The sequence below is a fragment of the Phodopus roborovskii genome, unplaced genomic scaffold (genome assembly GCF_943737965.1).
Source record: "Phodopus roborovskii unplaced genomic scaffold, PHOROB, whole genome shotgun sequence".
Lineage (NCBI taxonomy): Eukaryota > Metazoa > Chordata > Mammalia > Rodentia > Cricetidae > Phodopus > Phodopus roborovskii.
In genome coordinates this window covers 11,290,177-11,311,297 of record NW_026126602.1, presented here as the reverse complement: position 1 = coordinate 11,311,297, position 21,121 = coordinate 11,290,177, and the positions used below count along the sequence as shown (strand labels likewise).

General features: G+C 35.6%; 1 protein-coding gene across 1 annotated transcript in view; it reads left to right on the top strand.

Annotated features, from left to right (window-relative positions):
• Malrd1 (MAM and LDL receptor class A domain containing 1) overlaps positions 1-21,121 on the top strand; it is a 602,535-nt gene that overhangs the window by 313,678 nt on the left and 267,736 nt on the right. Inside the window, exons 26-27 of the mRNA XM_051205714.1 lie at positions 15,753-15,998; positions 18,034-18,191. Of these exons, the coding sequence (XP_051061671.1) occupies positions 15,753-15,998; positions 18,034-18,191 (404 nt within the window). The remainder of the gene's footprint in view (positions 1-15,752; positions 15,999-18,033; positions 18,192-21,121) is intronic.

Genomic DNA, 21,121 nt, shown 5'->3' with positions numbered 1-21,121 from the left:
TAGCAATATATTATTTTTGAAAAATATCTGAGAAATCATTCATGTTTCAAAACAGGCTTGAAAGTAATGTGTTAATTAGATTAATAACTATTTTCACAAGGAAAATAATATACAGAAATGTTAAGGAAACAGATTAATGCCAGTCTTTGGGTCACTCAAGAACTGTGAATTGAATTTACTGTGGCAACATTTGGTCATTAAAAATAGTTAACAAGATATATTTGCTTGTTGTAATTAACCTTGTATTATTACCAAAAGTGTACAAAGCTGATTGACATTCCTATGTAGCCATCAAAATCATTTGGCCTTTTAAAACATACTACCTTAAATTATACAGGAACTTTAAAATTAATTTTCCTGCCTGTTATTTCTCAGTTTTTGTGCTCTTAATCATTATATACTTCAAGAGAAAATTTAGTTTTCAATTTAATTGTCACTACTACATTGATACAGTCTTTTGTTCATTTTTTCAACATTTTCTAAATCATTGGGAGGTATTTTTCTTTCTATAAACACACCAGATATACGGCTAGTAAGCAATGAACTTCAAGGAAATTTCAGCATTATTTTTCTTCAGAAAGAACATTTGAATACAGCAGGACAGTCAATATATGCCAATGTGTGATTTGCTGTGATAATATATCTTGGCTGATTTATATAGTCTTGGAGATCATTTAGACTCCTCTCAAATTCAATTTTGCAATCTGTCCAAGAAGATTTTAGTCTCTGCACCTTTCAGGGAATTGTGGAAAGAACCATATAGAATAATACAACTGCAGAAACAACAAATTTATATTATGTGATAAGGTGCATTTCTCTCTTTTTTTGCAAATAAAATATATCTTAATTCTGCCTCAGACTTTACTCCATTTAAGTAAATGATTGATTCATCCAGCCTGTCTCATGCCAAAACTCTAAAAGTGCTTCCTGACCCTTTTCACTTTCTGTTTATCCACCTTAGATCTATCATCATTTTATACAGACTGTATCATAAAAATATTTTGATTTTGTATCTGGAAGAAACTGGGGAACATTATCACACACACACACACACACACACACACACACACACACACACACACACACATATATTTACTTAAAAACAAAGTTCCAATTTCACTTCTTTGCACCATCCAGACTCTGCAACAATTCTTACACTTCTTGGGTGTTATTACCTTACCTGTGTTCCTTATTTAGTACCCGACCACCCTGGGTCTGAACCTGCTTCACTGCACAACTAAGTTATTCTTATAGTTTCTTCTTGTATGCAAGTTTCCACTGATCACTTTCTGTATGCCTGCCAAAGATTGGTTTTTAACATCATCTGTTCCCCAATGATCCTTGGCAAGAGATACCAGTGACTCCTCATACATTATAAGACTGCAGTCAGTCCAGTGTCCAGGAGACCCAGGAGAGCCTGCCCACTGCCCTTACTCTTCTATCCCACAATAACCACATCACTCACTTGAATCAGCAACATGAGATTCCTTAGCTCTCTACTCTCTAAGAGCTTTGTGTTTGAATATGGGTTGGGTTACCTCACCTTGAACAACTCTTTCCTGTACTGTATTCAGTCCCTAATTAAATATCACTTCCTTAGCTACACCAATTCACCTTGATTTCTATGGTCTTCAAAATTACAGAAAATATTACATATTAGAAAGGCATTATGTGGTCACAGATTAGCAATTCTTCTAGAAACAAATGGAACATAAAAATATTAATGAAATTAACCCACTCTATCTGTCAGAAATGCTGTTTATCAGTATGACCTCTACTCATGATTTAAGTGGAGATACACAGTAGTTTGCCCTTGATTGAAAAGGATGATGTGGTCTGCATGAAGAAGTTAATTGTGCTATTCATGTTGCCCCTAACATGCTCATCCTCAAGCAAAGAAGATTCTCCCTGGCAAGGCTTGGCCAAGGATCCTCTGTTCATGAAGGTTTCAACTGTTGAGGCTTGAACCAGAGCTTTCAAATTCTTTCTCTCTTCTTAGATCCTTCCCAAATACAATAGTACAAGAAAGCATGAGCATAAGAATTTTATCTTTGTCCTGGCATATTTTGGATTCAAATGGATTTTTCCCATTAATGGTTTGATAACATAAAAATCTATGTTGCAGTTCTAGAACAATATTATAGTAGATACTTGGGATGTCAGAGGTTCTCCTTCATAGAATGATTTTAATGATTACTTAACATAACTTAGAGGATGTTTTAGTAAAAACCTTTCTTAATAGAAAAAAAAAATCAACAGATCTGTTGCTGCATTATTTTCTTTTGTACATGTTTGGTAAATATAATCATGTTAGAAATTTTGAAGTCAGAAAGAGTTACATAGCATAACTTAAGGAATTTCACTTTAGCCTACTCTTCCCTTCCTTTCTTCACCACCCCTTTTGTCTGCTGACCTTTCACTCTGGCTCTGTCTGTCTGTCAATCTCTCTTTCTCTCTTTCTCTCTCTCTCCTTCTTTAATAATCTTTTGAGGCAGAGTCATGATGTATAACCATGTTTGGCCTGGAAAGCATTCTTCCTCCTTATCTTGCATGCACCACCACAAGGACCCAGTTTATCTTGCTTATTCTTAATTTCCATAGTTAAAAATAAAGAAAATGAACATTATTACACCGGTTATATATACCATAGGTAATGTTCCTAAGTGTCTGATACAACTCATGCTATGTAGTTACAAAGATATAACTAGTTTTACTAGTCACTTTAACTGTAATTCCTATTTATTTTTACTACACTTGTAGTATATATGATATATATATATATATATATATATATATATATATATGTCTTACACAACAAATATTAAGAAAATTCTTTAGCTCAATAATAAACATTCAAAGGGAAAGGAGCCTATGACATAACTCTGCTATAAAAAATGTATACCACTACCAATCATGTACACAAAGTTGCAAACATTTCAAATGAAATTAATTTAAGCACAATTTAAAATATACAGAACAAATGCAAATGGTATTAATGAATAAAATAATATTGATTTGTTTTGATTCCTACTTACAGTAATTAGCTTAAACAGCCTCGTTTCTTTTGTTTCCCCACATTTGTATTGCATATGCTTTTGCATATTATTTACTATTATCATACCTTTTTATACTATTTTCTCATACATATTTTTACATGGTCAATGCCTTAGTACCATTATGTAAAATTTGTTTTAATTGGGCCAGCAAGACTTACAAATGGGCATTGCTTTATTATAGAATTAAATTCTATAAAAGCATTTTGAACTGAAATTGTGACTGTAGAATTTTCTTTATGGATATAATGAAAATACTGCCTAAAGAATTAGAAATATATATTTTGAACAAACTGGATATCTTCTGCTGTGAATTTTCAGAACAAAGAAATAAAACCACAATACTTGTTTTGTTTTTTTCCTGTAGTACATGGTTTTTGAAGATTTCCTGTCTAGATTTTAGTTTTGCTATTTACAAATTCTTCAATCAAGCTGAGCTCCGTGGCTGTCATTTTTGTCAAAGAATAAAATATGCTGACTCGCTGTCTAGTCAGCCCTCTCTCAGAATACTGTTGCTGGCTAACTTTGCTATCTCTTTAGATTGATGCACCTCCTTCATTTTTTTTAATGGTTCTTATTTGTCCAAATATATAGCATCAGTACAAGCAAGTTTCTCTTACCCGTGGCACTTGCTGACACTGGGCCACTCTGCAAAATCATGTAACACCTCTGATGTTGCTCTTGCTACAGCTCTATGGAAGTATAGCCTGTTATGCTAGAAGACATAGGAGATGGATTTGATCAGGAAAGATGGAGCAGAAATCTGTAAAAGTTTCATGGATTCCTGGAGGGAGCTGGTCCAGCATATATATGACTAGAAGATCAACAAGTAATCAAAGTTATTGGGTCAGGGAGCTAAAGAGCAACAGGCTATGAGATGAGGTTCTTGCCTGTCAAGCACTCAGGGACTTCAAACTTCAAGTTGTTTAACCTAAATGTAATGATGCAGGCTCTCTCTCCTTCCATTAACAAGACATAGGGACAGGAGGGCATGAGTGAGACCTTTAGTTTTTAAGAACTTGAAAGCTATGGCCATTTTGCATTTTGAAACTCTAGTAACAGAGGATAGAAATAGGAACAAGATAAAAATGAACATGCAGCTATCAACTTCAGAGCCCTAATATTAGTTGAAAAGAGGTGTTTCATGTAGCCACTTGAGAGAAATTAATAGATATTTAAACAGAAAAATAAATAGGTGTGAGTAATTAATTGAGTATAAGAGAGAAGGGAACAGGGACACTGCTTAAATTTTCTTAATTCCCTTTTATGGCTGCTCACCTTCCTGCCTAATATCCTCTTGGCACTGATCTTGCAATTCCACATAGATATAATCATAGACCTCTTCATTACTTATTTCTTTTTCTAGTTTGGTAGTTTAAGTGTGATATTCTTAGACAACTGTCCAGAATAGAAACAACGTTCCATTCTACCCAAACCATGACATGCAAAAACATTGTCAACTTTCCTGTCATCTAATCTAGACGTCATCCCTCAGTGGTGCTTCAGTCTGTCCTGTGTTCCTGAAAGATTGCTTACTGTTCTTCAGTACTTTGTTTTGAAGTAAGTTTGTAGTATAGGCCTCGTGCTGTCTTTTTCATCCAGCCTTATCTAACTGCTTTTTAAATAAATCAAATGGTTATTTAATGGCTGCATATAGTATTAGTATAAAGACAATGTATTTAAAATGTTTTCCTGATCTCTATTAATATATAATTTTTAGAAATCCATTCACTTCCTGTGTATCTGTTCAGGACTTTAAATAACTATACTAGCCTAAGTGCATATGGGAATGCATGTCTCTTCTTATGTGTGTGTATACATCCCTTATCCTGGATGTAAATGTACTAACATCATCCTTTCCTTTCTATTTCTCTCCCTTTTTTTCTTCAAAAAATCTTTTCTTCTATATTCTGAATACCAAAGTACATTTCAGTTTAATAAAAGGATTAAATGTTTTTACAAAGGAGTCAGAATATATAGCAGAAAAATTATGGATGAATTATATTTAGTGTTGGATAACAAAAAATTATGAAAAGGAAAATTGATAAATTTTGTCCTGTAAAAAATTACAAGATATAATTTTGCTAAAATGATTTTTATCTTCGGCTTTGTCCTTAAATTAGGCTCAAGCTCTGCCTGCTAGCAGCTGCTCTATTTGCAGGATCTATGGCAAAAGCAATTCTCTTTGAATACACTAAGCCTCTGTCAGGTAACTTGAAGCACCATGAAAGATTATTATGTTTTTTAATGTTATTTGAAAGGAAAGAAAGTTTAGAGCATTTCCCTGTTATTCTGCATGCTTGAATTTCACATTTCAGAAGCCCACTTTCTTTACTTACTTTTGGAATTGTAATAAGCTGTAAACTTGGTGTGTATAAATTATTTATAGTTGAGGCATTAGAACTTCACTCCAGGTTAAATAATTAAGAAATATGTATTTTTACAGGCATCTTTGGATATCTAGTTCCAATTTTCTTCCAATATAGATTAGAATTATATTTTTATTATCATATGTTATAAAAGCTTGTTAAATGTTAGGTACATAAAGTAGGTCTTCAAAAATGGTAGAATTGGCGCTGGAGAGATGCCTCACTGGCTCAGAGCACTTACACTCTTCCATGGGGACCAAGAATGGTTCCCAACACCCATGTCAGGTCACAACCACCTGTATCCCACCTGCAGGGGATCTAATGCCCTCCTCAAACCTTCTCAAACCCACACACATAGCTTACCCACACATAGATAAATGCACACACATAAATAAAAAGTGTTTAGAAGTGGTAAAATAAATGATTCTTTCAAAGTATATTTTAAGACATTATGTAGTGCCTTCATATATATCTGCATCATTTGTGTACCTGGTACCTATGGAGGCCAGAAGATATCATAAAATTTTGTGAAACTGGCATGTGGATGCTGGGAGGCAAACCCAAGTCCACTGAAAGAAGAGTGCATACTTAACTGTGGAACCATTTCTCTGTCCTTGAAAGCATCTTTGTAAACGACTATGAAGAGTAACTGTTAGCATATCCTTTGTCATGTTGATCAAAACTATGGACGTTCTCTGAATATTTAGATGGATGTTACTCAGAATATAGAGAATCGATGTTATGAAAAGAATACCTAATGGCATTTACAATACCCAGGGAACCTAAGACAGCAGGAAGCTAGTGGTTCTTAACTCAAGTATCAGCCATATTACAATAGTCAGCAAGAATGGATGTTGGGAGAGCACTTTGGTCCTTTCTCATTTGAAACTCATAACATTTTGTCTTGCCCAGATTTTCTTTCTTTTTTTTCTTTTGTTGAATGAAAATTACATTTTCTTCCCTTTTGAAGGCCAATCTTGATATTATGATCATCTTTATAAACTTTCTTTTTGAATATCATCTATGCTAATAATTATTCTTCATAGTTTCATAATTTAATTTGCTAATATCCTCTCATTTCCATTCTTCTCCTCTTTCTCTTCCCACTGAACTTCTTTTTCCCATCAAATCTCCTTCCCGTTTCCTGTCTTTGTAGCCCATTCACTTGATCATGGTTGTATGTATTAGCACTGTTTGAGGGGTTATTAACTTGACCATGAACAATTTATCATTGGCTATATCACCGAGGAACATTACTGCCCCTCTTCCAGGAACCATTAACTTATATATGTTCTTAGGGAAGGGTGGCACCCGATGAGCTCCTCCCATGTCCCTGATAAAATGTAGATGAGCCAGGTCTTTCACAGTCAATGTGTAAGTAGCCAATGCAGCTATGAAGTTTTTGAAAAAGGACTGACTTTAAGACAGCTTTTCATGGCACTTCTTTCCATCCTCCAGACCCTGTTCTCCTTTTGTTCTCTCTTGTGCAATGATTCCAGAGCCTAGGAATGGAGATATAAATGACATGTTTGGGGAGGGAGAGAGGTAACACCTAACTGGGCACTTATTCTCATCACTTTGATATGTTATGAATCTCATCTTTAAGTATTGCCCATTGCAAACAGAAGTTTCTCTGGTCAAGGTAGGAAGTGTATAATCTATGGGTATAAACATTTAGAAGGTAATTATACATTATATCCATATATCAAAACAACAATAGCCAGTTCCCTGGTAAAGTCTATGACCACTATCCTCCTACACCTTGGACTTTGGATGAGGTTTACAGTACAAGACATGAATTCTCCCTGTGTAGAAAATCTGAAATCAGAAGGTGGTTGGTTACTTCTGTGTTAGGTCTACCACACTGCCGCACTGGGAATATATTGCCTGACAGGTCAGACTTGTAGCTCATAGGGTCCACAGGTGGGTAAGACTGTTAATGATATTGCTCCCTCAGCAGCCTGGGAAACACCTTCTGGCACTGTGAATGCTAGACAGCGGGGAGGATGTTCCCAGTTCAAGCTAGCTTGACTTTTATTTGTTCTGCAACCAAAATGTGTGGTGTCTTTAGTAATAGAGTCTAAGCATCTGTCTGTCTCTTTCTCTCTCTCTCTCTCTCGCTCTCTCTTTCTCTATCATCTAGCTAGTTAGCTATTTGTCTCTATCATCTCTATCTATATATTACTTTTTTAACTCATACAACTTTCTAAAGACAGTAATTAAAGTTATTTTAAAAATCACAAATATGAAAATCTTTACCATGCTTATGGGTCTTTACAAGCAATTATTCACTGTGCAGTGGCTAGTGGACATTTTAAAAATAATCAGAAGTCCTGATTTGTTTTGTTTCTGTCCTCCATCACATGAAGAATATGCTGCTCTATCCATCTGTCAAAGCAAATACATACAACAGCATAGTACATAAAGGAAAAATGATCCTTAATACCCAGGATGTGGTCTGTAGCAATTAGGGAACCTATTTGTTGCTTTTAAACTACTTGACAAGCAGAACATATCTTTCATGTTCTTTTATTCGGTATGAACAGTGTTAGAATTCAGGGTATCAGAGTCAACCAAATCACATCAAAATTCAGGTGTTAAAATTAATAATAAAACACACACATACACACACACATACAGAGAGAGAGACAGAGAGAGAAAGAGAGATCATAAAGCTATAATTTAAGGATAAACTGAATAAGAACATACATTTTATTGGCTAAAAGAATGGTAAAACATCTCCCTACCTTGACTTGGGAGAAGTGAAGTCTTACCCATTACAACCTTGTTCTCATCTATGCCTGCCCCTGTTGGACAAGACTTTGCACAGCTAGTCATAGACTTGTTCATACTTCTCCACAGTATCTAATCCAATCAAAACTCCTTGTTTGCACCTTCCTGCAAACAACTTTGGGAGCCCATTCCTCCAAGTAGAGATATTCTCTCAGCCTAAATACATGGGGAAGGACCTAGGCCCTGACCCAAATGATGTGACAGACTTTGATGATCCCGCATGGATGACCTCCCTCTTCCTGGGGAGTGGATAGGATGTTGGGATAGGGGAGTCAGTCGGGGGGATGAGAGGATGGGAGGGAGAGGGAAATGGGATTGATATGTAAAAGAAGATTGTTTCTAATTTAAATAAAAAAACATTTTTTTAAAAGTAACTTAACCAAAGTCCTTTTCAAACACTTTTCTGTTTAAATATTCCATAGTGTCCCAGGAGTATGGGACCTTTGCTGCAACAACTGGTAAACCTGTGTTGTGCAACTCTGAGTGTCTATACAATGGTCCTTGGCTTGAAGGTAATAATAAAAGAGAAAGTGAGGAAGATTGTATGGGGCCTGTGAACTGTTTTGATAATGTGGATGAAATTTATAAACATTTGAAGGGTTTCTAACTTTTATAATTTTCAAATATAAATGATTTTCTGATGTTTTTAAAATAGCTCACTTAACATTTTTCAGCAGTATAAATATTAGCCAGTAGGGATAAAGCTTCCAGGTATATAGTAGCTAGGGACTCAAATATTTGGTATTATCAGTATTTGGGTAAATGTGCATTGAAAAGCACATACAAATGTCATTAAATTTTTAACATGAATGATATGTAGGCTTTTGCTAAATTCACTTAATTTGTATACAATTGAAAATGAGCACAATGAAATTATCTATAAAAAGTTGCTTTGCCTTCACTGATAACTCTATCATGTGTATCACACCACAATCATCCTTATAATTATTCTTTCAGTTTTGTTGCTATTGAAGTTGTATATATACTTGTGTAAAACTTGATGTAATAATCATGTATATATTGTGGAATGGCAGATTTAAACTATTAATAAGTATATGAATGAATTGATTATCAGATATCTGACTTTTCATAGTGATAATATTTTAATCTTCGCTATTTTAAGGAATAGTTTATCTTATTTTTAGCCATAGTCACAATAAAAACACCGATTTTTTTTTTTAATTTCTCTGCTGTTTGAAATGTCTCACATTTTGAACATTTCCCATTATCTTCTAGTGCCTTGACACTTTTATGCTTCCTTCTCCTGGCTGATTTTTCTCCTAGCTATATATAGATCACATATTCCTTGTTATTCATAAACTGTGAGTACTGGCCTACTTAGTGATGAAGGTATGTGTGTGTATGAACTTCGTCCTAGTTACCTTGATTACTGTTCTTAATTGCCTATTTGATGACTACTGTAAATGTTTATTGTGAGGCTTAAATCACAAGAGACTTCAGGATATTTTATTCTGATAATTACCAAAAACTACATTTTTTTTTTTTTTTTTTTACATTACAGGCCTATAGTTCTGGTTACAATTGTTTAACTTTATCACTATTGTATAAAAATATCTATATTTGAATAAGTAATCAAGTAGGTATATCTGTCTCAATAAAATTTTATTTACAGATACTAGTGATTTTGGATGGAGGATTATAGTTTGCTCAGCTAAAATGTGAAAAATACTTCTTCCTAGGGCTACTTTGTCTTCTACAAAGTCATAACCTTTCTAAACTTTGCACTGAATTCCTTGTATTTGTCAAGGACATTTTGTTCTAGATCACAGAAGCCCAAAGATGTCTAACTTTCTGCGAATACTAGAAATACTTCTATTTATAGATGCAAGTTTATTGTTGTCTTAGAAGTTACCTTTCCTCCTTATGAATTGTGCCCTATCCATGTGCAAACTGAAATTCAGGCAAAGACTTGAGCACATTTCTGCATCTTCTTATCTACAATAGTCCTTTTTCTCTATAGTCCTGTCTGGCAAATTTGAAATACTTCTGCCTCTGAGTCACCATCACAGAGACCTGTTTTCTGTTTCTCTTATACTTCCAGAATTCAGCCCAGGAAAGCACCACAGAACAAATCCCAGACTAACAATGGGGTGCACCATTTAGATCTTTTAAAGGACTATAGTCCTCTAATTCCTATTTCAGTATTTCCTAAAAAAAAATAGTTTGATATATTTGATTAGTGCTCTGTTTGCTCATGTTTGAAGACAACTTCATGCCTTCTTTCTCCTTCTAGATATAAGCAGAAATTATCTCATTGCTTACTTTGATGGTCAAATTGTCTGTGATTGAGCTAGAGTTATCTGAAAACTCTGTCAGCACTGTAATTATTATACTATCCTAACTTTTTTAAGCCTTTTGTCATAAAGATGACTAGTTTGTATGTCAAGTTGAGTTATTTAAGTGGAGGGAATCTCAACTGAGAAAATGCCTTCATTTTCTTAATTAGTGATTGATGTGGGAGAGCTCAGCCCATTGTGGGTGGTACTATTTCTGGGCTGGTGGTACTGGACTCTATAGGAAATCAGGATGAGCAGGTCATGGGGGACAAGCCTGTAAGTGACACTCTTCCCCAGCTTCTGCATCAGCTCCTGCCTCCAGGTTCCTAACCTGTTTGAGTTCTTGTACTGACTTTCTTTTATGATAAATAGTGACTGTTGAAGCAAAATCCAAATAAAGACTTCTGTCCCCTTCTTACTTTTTGGTCATAGTGTTTCTTTGCAGCAATAGAAACACTAAGACAATCATAATGCTACCTTTTTTGTCATTTTTAAAGTTTCTGGTGCACACACATAACTTTGAGGCTCATTTTCAACTTTCTTCTGCCTGGTCCCCAATAGTCTCTTTTGAAGACTTTGTTTTCTTTCCACAAAGAAGACTACTATGGAAATAGTTGTAAAGCTTTGGTCAGATATGACCTTCATATTATATTGAGAAATGCATGGTCCTAGATTATTACATTTTGGGTAAGTTTAGAGATAAAGTAATCATACAGGAAATGGCAATACTATCCATAAAAGCAATACTGACTTTTACCAAAATAATGATAGTTGATATGATGCAATATATTTTAATGGAAGGACAAACAATTGACTGTTGAAAGATTTTATGATTCTTGAGATTAAAATACTATATGTATGAAAACCACTGACTGCCCTTAGAGCTTTGTGGTCATCCAGAGATTACTTGGCCCTATTCCAGAAGCTGAGACCAAATGCTGAGACAGATGACACTGTATATGAAGCAAGAACCCCTTGAAAACTTGTATATTTTGCATAATGAAGCTTTGTGGAAAGAAAATGTCTTTCAAGCATAGTCAGAAATGACAGAGGAGGGGAAGATACTGCTTTGTGGATTTGTGCTGTCTAGGGAGAAAAGCAGATGAGATTCTCTATATCTAAGTATATTCTCATAGATGTTCCTATTCTTTCCCCTTAACCAAAATGGCTCACAATAAAACAGTTTGCCTCTGTCTTAGTCTTAAAAGCTATCTCATAGCAAAAAAAAAAAAAAAAATCTAAGATCATTCCTACTTATTATTAAATCTCTATTTCTCAAAGATCGGGCTATTCCCAACTGTAAGCTTAATTACAAATGATTCTGTACAACCCATTCCAGGAAATAACAAGCATTATGACCACCTTGTTATGGCAATGTTGTTACGACCAACCTGCAACCATGCCTTGTTTTAGAAGGTGATTATGACCACTTTGTCATGCTTATGTTCTGTTTCTGTAACCCTGCCTTTTTTTCCCACCAAGTCATTTATTTGGAAACCACCTATTCCTGAGCTACAAAAACCTTAACTTCCCCCTATCCAATGCTGATCTCTTATACTCCACCTTAAGGAGAGAGAGCCCATTTACATGAGTAAAAATTCTTGCTTTATTTTATTGGGTCATGAATTGGGTCAGTTATCTTTCTCCTTGGATCTATGGGATTGACAGGGTATTCCAAGTCCCGGATGTGAAAAGATAAATGAGAGGAAATGGGATGAAACTTAAAGACTGTAAGCAATCAAGTTGAATACCAAAATATGTTTCATAACTACATATAGTTCCTTCAAATACCATTGTATCAATAACTAGAAACATAGAATCACTGTTAATAGAGGGAGAAGACTGTCCATCAAATTGGTGCATTCAGAAAACAAGGACCAGAGTCTTAAAGTTTCAATTGCCAAGATACATATAGAAGTATAGAGGACCTATGGTGTTGTGATTTATTCTCTTTATTAAAATGAACTTCCTTGACATGATGGTAAAAGACTAATTTAATAAATAAAAATAACATAAATGTGTGTAAAGCACATAATTGGACATATATATCTGTAAAAATCAAAGAAGCCCAATTTTCTGAGTTTAATCATCAAAGCTGTTAGCAACCAGTGCTCTGTGACTACATTACTGTTTTTGTTTTGTTTTGCTTTGTTTTCCTTTTAGAAAACAATAATCACATAAAATAACTTGGAGACAACTAAATAATATTACTTGATAATTTCTCTTGTGTTTTTTCATATCCAGATTTTAGTGGGCTTCTAAACTATAGTTATGTGATCTCATGAAAGTATTCCTAAGAATGTTTTAATTGCTATACCTATCTTGGGAAACCTGGTCTCTGGTCACAGAGGCATAAAACTGCTCTCTGGACATAGCCATAAATTCCTTTACAATATGTCCTTGACTTAAAGGTTATGAAAACTGCCTGACCATTTAACAGCTGAACAAACAGAATTTGAAAACCTGTGGGGGAAGTTAGTGGTCACTAATAGCTTTAATTATTAAACCCATATAAATGTGTTTCCTTGATTTTACAAATATGTATTTCCATATATGTGCTTTGTATGTGCACATTGTGTTTGTTTATTAAATTAGTTATTCACCATCACGAAAGGAAAGTTTATTTTGTTAAAGAGAATAAATTACAGCACCATAGATCCTTTGGCATGTATGTTAGGCATCTGAAACTTCATGTTTTGTCAAAACTCTGGATCTTCTTTTCTCAATATATCATTGTCCTATGTCACACACACACACACACACACACACACACACACACACACACACACACGTATCAACTGAAAAATGTCTCTTGCTGCTTGTGGTTATTAGGCCCTTGTATCATAAACTGGCCACTTACATATATTAAAAGGGGAGTCAATACAATTAACACTAACTTTGTAGACCTTACAGGCTTCATATCAAACTTCAGCCCTACAAGAAAGTGAATCAACAGTCTAATGCATAGGAGCCAGAGACGCTGGGGAATGTAGTTGCTGATTACTCCAATTTGACAAAGGCAACCTTCTTACAGGACCCAAGCCAGCCATTTGCCACCTGAGGCTTTTAAGACAATTCCAGGATTATGCCCTTTAAATTATTCCAGAAATAGAAAAGACCCTGGGATTTATCTCACACCTACAGCAGTGTATGTCTGCAGCAATGAATTGTGGCTTCTGTCTTTAAAGTTCTCCTCCCATTTTAGCTGGATCACAGTCCCATCAAGGGGGCTGTGGTCAACTGCAGATTAAATAAAATTTGGCTGATTAAAGTCTTGTTAGAGTCTGAGTGGTCATTTGGCAATCTGGAATGCCACAACAAGACCACTGTGTATTATCTTGTGAATGGAATGGATTATAATAGTATTATTTTCTTTATTATAGTAGAAATGTGTTCTAACATAGTTTTGTATAATAGCTACTAAGCTTTAAAAATTAAAAAAGAATGTATTACTATCCCAGAATATTAGTTCTACTGAATTTGTGTGATGTATTAAAATTTTAATATTTTTCAGTTGAGAGCTATGTCTATAATTTCTTCTTTAACTTGGAAAAATTCAGTTGTGGTTTGACTCAGTTATTTTAGAGAAAAGCATCTTCTTAATTGGTTTTATTTTTCTTTTCTGAATAATGATTTAGCCTCTCAGCTTCTCATTAGTGTTCCAGAAGCAATGTTTCTACCAACCTCATCTCTACTTGTCCTCAGCACTGCTGTGCTCTAATAGGCAGCCTTGTCCTTTCTACACCAATGGATTCAAGACATAGCTTAGAAGACTTGAAAGCTGGGTCTAAATAGCAACTCTGTTTTTGAAAAATTCACAATTCATTTGACATCTGTAACCTTTGATTTTCTCACTGAAAAAGTTAATATAAGTATTTTTTCTTCTTTGTGGTTCTTAGTTGAGTTCCATAATTTAATTAGAAGTCTTTTATCTTATTATCAATCTACTAAAATAAACCAAATAAAAACTCTTAAATTTCATTACAGCAAACAAGAAAAAATATTCAGAAATTAATTTATGGAAGGGAGTTATTTTGGAAGCAGAATGCATGGTTCAACTTATTCTCAAATGCTCTGTAGAGTGAAGCCCATTGACATAGACATTTTCATTTTGGTGTTTCATGACTATAGACAGTAGGAAATGGCTGGCAGCCTCCAGGACAGGAATTTTATCCCACTAAATTCTATGTTATTTTCCATCTATCTTCTATTTCTTTTCTCATGACCATCAGTATCCTCATATGAAATATTTGTAGCACATTTCTTGTCATTATAAACATATCTGAGATAATCAAATTATTAAGAGAAAGAATTAACACTTTGACTCACAGTTTTGGAGGATACAGTTTATGATTCATTGACTCCATTGCTTTTATTCCCAGGGTGAGGTAAGATAACTAGGAGCACATAACTATTTATCTCTGGGTTAAGAAGTGAAAGGGTGACAGAAGTTCCCTTCAAGATCACACTTCTAGAGCTTAAAGATTTCCCACTAAATGCTACCTCTTCAAGTTGCTACAGCCTTCCAGTAATGACTTCCTGGTAACTAAGTTTCCAAAACAAGCTATTGGAAGATATTTAAGATTCAGGCTATAACAGAGGTTTCTGAAGGAGATTCTACATCATTGTTCAGTACATACTTGAAACATCATTCAACACCTTTTATCCACACCAACTCTCAAGCACCATGCAACATCCTTCAAGTCATGGAATCCCCTATTATAGAAATGTAGCTAGGAGTGATCTTAAGGGCTTGTCTTTCAGGCATCTAGGAGCTTATAAAGGAAGACACAAGTGGTGGTTCCTGCAGGTAATACTAGCACTTAGGATGCTGGGGAAGGAGGATTGCTTTGAATTTTCTAGGTCAGCCTGGGCAAGTTATGTCCAGGCTAGACTACAGAGAGAGACTCTGTCTTAAAAATCAAACACAAACAAACCAAACCAAAACAAACAACCAGTAATACCAAGAATATCAGAATTCTGATTTTATATTTATAATATCAGATCAAATTTGAAGTCAGTCTACAAAGCAGATTTTTTTCTGAAATTTCATATACATTTTTTTTTTCACTTGTGATTTAACCTAACCTCTGAAACAAATTGGAAAGGAAAACTGAAGTTCGGAAACCTCTAGTTCTTAAGCGAACTGTAGTAGTCCTTGGCAATTATAACTAATCCATTCTTATGGCCTTTAGACTATTAATTGGAGAATCTATCAATCCATTTTTGTTTTATTTTAGGTTTTTGCCCACATGCCTATGAGGAATGCCAGAATGGCAGATGCTACAGTCCAGAGCAGAGATGCAATTTTGCAGATGACTGCGGAGATAACACTGATGAAAATGAATGTGGTGGCTCCTGCACTTTTGAGAAGGGTTGGTGTGGCTGGAAGAACTCTCTAGCTGAAAACTCAGATTGGGTTTCAGGAATTGGCTCTCATAAAAGCCAAAGGCCCCCAAAAGACCACACACTTGGAAATGAACATGGTAATTATTAGGTTTTTGTTAGTACCCTGTTTATGCTCTTTTTCTCCTTTATTTATTTATTTTTCATTTTACATTCTAGCTCCAGTTTCCCCTCCTCCCAAGTCTCTCCATCCCCTGCCCCATCCACAACTCAGAAGGGATAAGGTCTCCCTTGGGAGTCAACAAAATCTGGCATAACAATTTGAGGCAGGATCTAACCTGTCCCCTCTACATTCAGGCTGAGCAAGGTATCTCACTATAGGGAATAGGCTCCAAAAAGCCAGTTCATGCACCCAGGATAAGTCCTGGTCCCACTGCCAGCCCTGCACCCAACAGGTCAAAGTCATATAACTGTCAACCAATTCAGGGGGCTGGGTTTGGTCCCATGCAGGGTCCCCAGTTGTTTAAGTTCTTAAAGTCCACCTTATTGTTAGCAGCAGCAGCTGAAAGGACCATGGCAGAGAGGCTGCTGTTTAAGGATTTAGCATGTGTGTTCATAGCTTAGGACAGCTATGCCAAAGCACCTAGAACAGGTGAACACTACTCCTGTCTCAGTTTTGAAAGTCAGAAATTCAAGATGAGGCTGGTGGAAGCACTGGGACACCTTCTGAGGTTTGTGAGGAAGAAGCCAGACTTCCACGCCTCTATCTTAGGCTCTAATAGCCTCATAAATTCCCCACTTACAGATGATAGTTTGCCCTGAATCACATCAGCCCCTCTTGTGAATGCACAGTATTTTCCATAGTTATTTTTGTTGTTACATCACAAGTAAGTTGACTAGGGTCCACTTTAAAAACAATACCTTATCTTCAACAGGTAAGAAAACAGTAATATTTCAGTGATCATGATAAAGACAGGTAACTCAATCAGGGGCCAAGAGATGCAGAGTCAAATCAACCCATAATGACAGTCACAATCTTGCATTAATTTAAGTTTCAATAACTGTAGCTAAATGGTAGTACTTGCTTCCATCTGACAACTTTCCTAAGTGGAACATACTCATCTATAATTGATTACCCTGAATTTGGACACTCATCTAATCATTAGAAAATCACTTGAGTTTTCATAATTTCAGCTTTATAGTTTTTTTTTTAAGTGGAGGCATTGACGTTTGCTCAGTGTATATAACAGAGGTTGTGAGATTGATTGGGATGAAGCCTATAGGTAATGAGACTGAACTTTATTGAGAAATTGTGAAAATGAAAATATAACCATAAAACTCCATTTGTAAGGGTGCTGGATGTGGACTATTTTTTATAGTAAATATTTGCAGTCAAGAAGACAAGGGCATTAATAGGATAACAAAGAGACTGTAAAGTCCTGAACAGTACAAAATAGCAGACTGATATCTCAATATTGAGATTTCACTGACATATAAAACAGATCTGATAAGTTAGGCCACAGACTCAAACACTCATTTGACTTACTGACATATATTACATGCTTTGGATACTTTCATAATAAGGCTAAAATGCAGTATCTTTCTGCTCATGTTATACATTAAAACTCCTAGCATTTTATTTACATGTTCAACAGGTGACTGAAACTTCTCCTATTTTGATTTCATGGAAATCTTTGCACTCTTTATAACTGGGTGGTTTATGGATTTCATTAGATTGCTATTATGATCTTGTTAATATGATGGCATAAATACCCTATCAGATCACTTAGTCTACATACTCTGAAGCATTTTGCTAAGAGCTCACTCTGTTGAGAGTTGATCTTTCAGTGATTTAGATACAAGGCTATTAGATTTATTCTCCATTTCAGATGAAAATGCCATTGGCAGCTAGATTGCACAAAGTATAAAAAACAAAAACAAAAACAAAACAAAAAAATTCAACTAAAGTCTAGCAATGGTGGCTCCCAGCACTACGGAGGCATAGGCAGGTGGATCTCTGTGAGTTCTAGGCTAGCCTGGTCTACAAATCAAGTTCCAGGACATGCTTCAAAGCTACACAGAGAAACCCTGTCTTGAACCATACTCTCCCAAAAAAATCCTCATTATTCTTTTGGTCATATTTTCATCCTATTAAAAATCTATCCTTATTCCTAGGTCACTTCATGTATCTAGAGGCCACTCCAATGGGCCTCTGTGGTGACAAAGCCCACTTGAAGAGTGCCATCTGGCAAGAATCCAGTGCAGCCTGCACTATGAGCTTCTGGTACTTCATATCCAAAAAATCCACTGGGGCCATTCAGATCCTCATTAAGGTAGGCTCTTGGTTGAGGATACTTCAGGGCTCTCTGAGGCTCCTGCAGGGAGAACAGAGGTCTGGTCTGGCCAGAGCAAATCTCATTCCTCACAAGGAATAGCTCCTGTGGCCACACACCCTATGAAGTTTGATTAGCTGTGACAAGGGAACATGGAGTGCAGTGGCACTCTACAAGCCCATAGCCTTCTTTTATCAGAGTTAACATAAGTTCTCTCATTTTACTGTTTTCTTTCCTGTCTTTTTCAATGAGATGAAAGGTCAGTTGTATATTTGAAAGGAGAGCCACTATTTATTTTCTCTTTCTTATGTAATTATTGAGTACTAATAATAGACATCCTGGCTTCATGAATACATTACAGAGAACTGAGCTGCTCATGAGTATGACTAAGATATGATTATACCGAACTGCTTATTAAATGTGAGATATTAATGAATTTCTTTACTGGTTATTAATTGGATGGGTCCATCAGAGTTTTAATTTAGCATAATAAAGTGACAAGAGTTTGGGGACAAAACAGCAAGGTAAATATTAATATTAACAAGACCTAATTAAAACACCTTTACTTTTTAATAAATTACAGCAGCCATTGAAAAGAAGTGTGTGTGTGTGTGTGTGTGATTTATGTGTTTTAAGAATCTAGTTATCATTCCAAGAAATACTGGTATAAAGAATGCTCTAGCATGCCACTGCTGTTTCTTAACACATGAGCTTTGCTCAAGTGCTCCAGTGCTGATGGAAAAGACCTGACCTGAATGTCAAAGACCTCATCTATATGAATCGTTTACACCTCTGTTGCTCATATTTCGCTGGACCTTGAACTGACTTGGAACTTTAGACCATGCTATAATGATGTATAATAAGTGGCATAGGACACATGCAAAAAATAACCACAGTGTTAGTCTACTTGCATGTAGAAATTTATATGAAACTTAAAGCTCTCACAGGAGTATTTCCTAGTATGCCTGAATGTGGTACTGTATTATTTGGTTTTCAGTGTGTGAAGGATTTTGTCCTCTGTGATATTTGCTTTTGTTATTTGCTTACCAGAAGCTTACTTCCAACTATCTTACATTATAGAAGCAAACTTAATAATATACTAAACTGAAATTTAAGCTTTTTGGAGGTATTGGTCTTCTTATAAAGTAATATAGACCTCCTGTGTCTCCTCTAACTGGTTGCCATGGGGATTTAATAGCATTTTTAAAGATCAGTGTCTCAAAACAAATAAAATATACAAATAGACTTATTAAGCTAGACTGTTTTATGGGCATGTCTGTGGTACTCATGAGCTCAAAAGACTTAATTGGTCAGAGTCTGTGTAGGACTGATCCCATTAACATTCAGTCATCACTGGTGAGGGACCCAGGATACTCCACCCCACCAAAGACAGCTAAAGGAGGTCACGGGATGCTGGAGGAGAGGATATTATTCCCTTCAATGATGTAGTTACTGGTAGATTATTCCTGCTCATATCTATCTCCATGCAAGTGGACAAATTAAATTCATTTTATCACAAACCAAATTTTAAAAAAAAAGTGTAAAAAGGTATGGAAATGGGATGGAGTCTTAGTGGGAGGAGGGGTGATGGGTAGTAATGAGAGGAAGATAAGAGGGAACACAGGTATGAATGCAATGAGAATGTATTAAATATATATCATTTAATGCCACGAAATTAATTGATGAAAAAATTGAATGAAAAATACTTTCAGACATAATAAAACTACTGCCCAAACTAAGGAGGGATTATTTGGGCATTGGAATTGTTAGTCCATGCCTAAGCACTTGCCCAACAATGTGCAAGACTGTGAGCAGTAAGGTTTTTCCTCCCAATGCCGGTCTTGTCCCGCCGCCATGCCAGCCCCAATTAACACACTGAGACTCTGTATTTGATATAATGCTGTTGGCCAGTTACTTGTTTCTTATAGGCTAGCTCTGTCTTAAATATTAACCCATTTCTATGTATTTCCACGTGGTCTTACCAGCAAGAGGCGGCTGGCGGTTCTATCACTCCAGACTCTCCATCTTGACCCTCCTTTCTACTTCCTCTTTCTCTTTGTCTCCTAGTCCTACCTAGCTAGCTTTTCTATTGGCCAACAGTGCTTTATTCATTAACCAGTATGAGAAATATATACAGAATGACATCTCCCATCACAAGACCCTGGGTTTGACACTTGCATCTGAAATAAACAAATGTGAATAAATAAACAAACAATAAACAAATAAATAGTACATAATTGCTTTTATTAAATAACAAGGACAAAGAAGAGAAATTTTTCACAGCATGTATTTAATTTATATTCAAAATTTGGGGAAATTACCTCACTTTGGTGAATAATAAGATGAATATTTTTGATCCTGTTTACAAAGTACTTCTTAGGCTTCCCTGTGTGCAGAACCATGCTGAAGTTTATCTTTTCCTGAGTCTGAAAACATGCTAGGCAGATGGCAAACTCAATAGGGGTAGGATTCTGCACTTTCTTTCTTTTCTCCTTACAAAAACAACAATATTCCCAGTTCACGGATATGCCTCCCTCTGGCTCAGTCTCTTCTTCTGAACCTCAGAAATGACAGCCCTACTCCATACTTTTGTTCCATATCAAGTCAATACAACTGAAAGATACAGAATTTTCAATAAAATTTCCTTAGCCCTTTTGCTTTCCACAGTTACTCTCCTGAATGTTCATCTGGATTTTAGGACTGATTGCTGCTCATTAGCTGGTGATTGGTGATTGTTCTCTTTCTACAAATAGTTTGTCAGTTCTTGAGATGAAGGTATTGAAATTTTGGGGTTTTGCTTGCCACCTAAGATATTCATAGAGTGGCTGATGATACGATTATAAAGGGGTCCCTTTCTAGGTCCTTGTAAAGAATCATCCCAGTGGAAGGGAGGCTTATGATATGTTTCATATGTGGCACTCAAGTCTGGT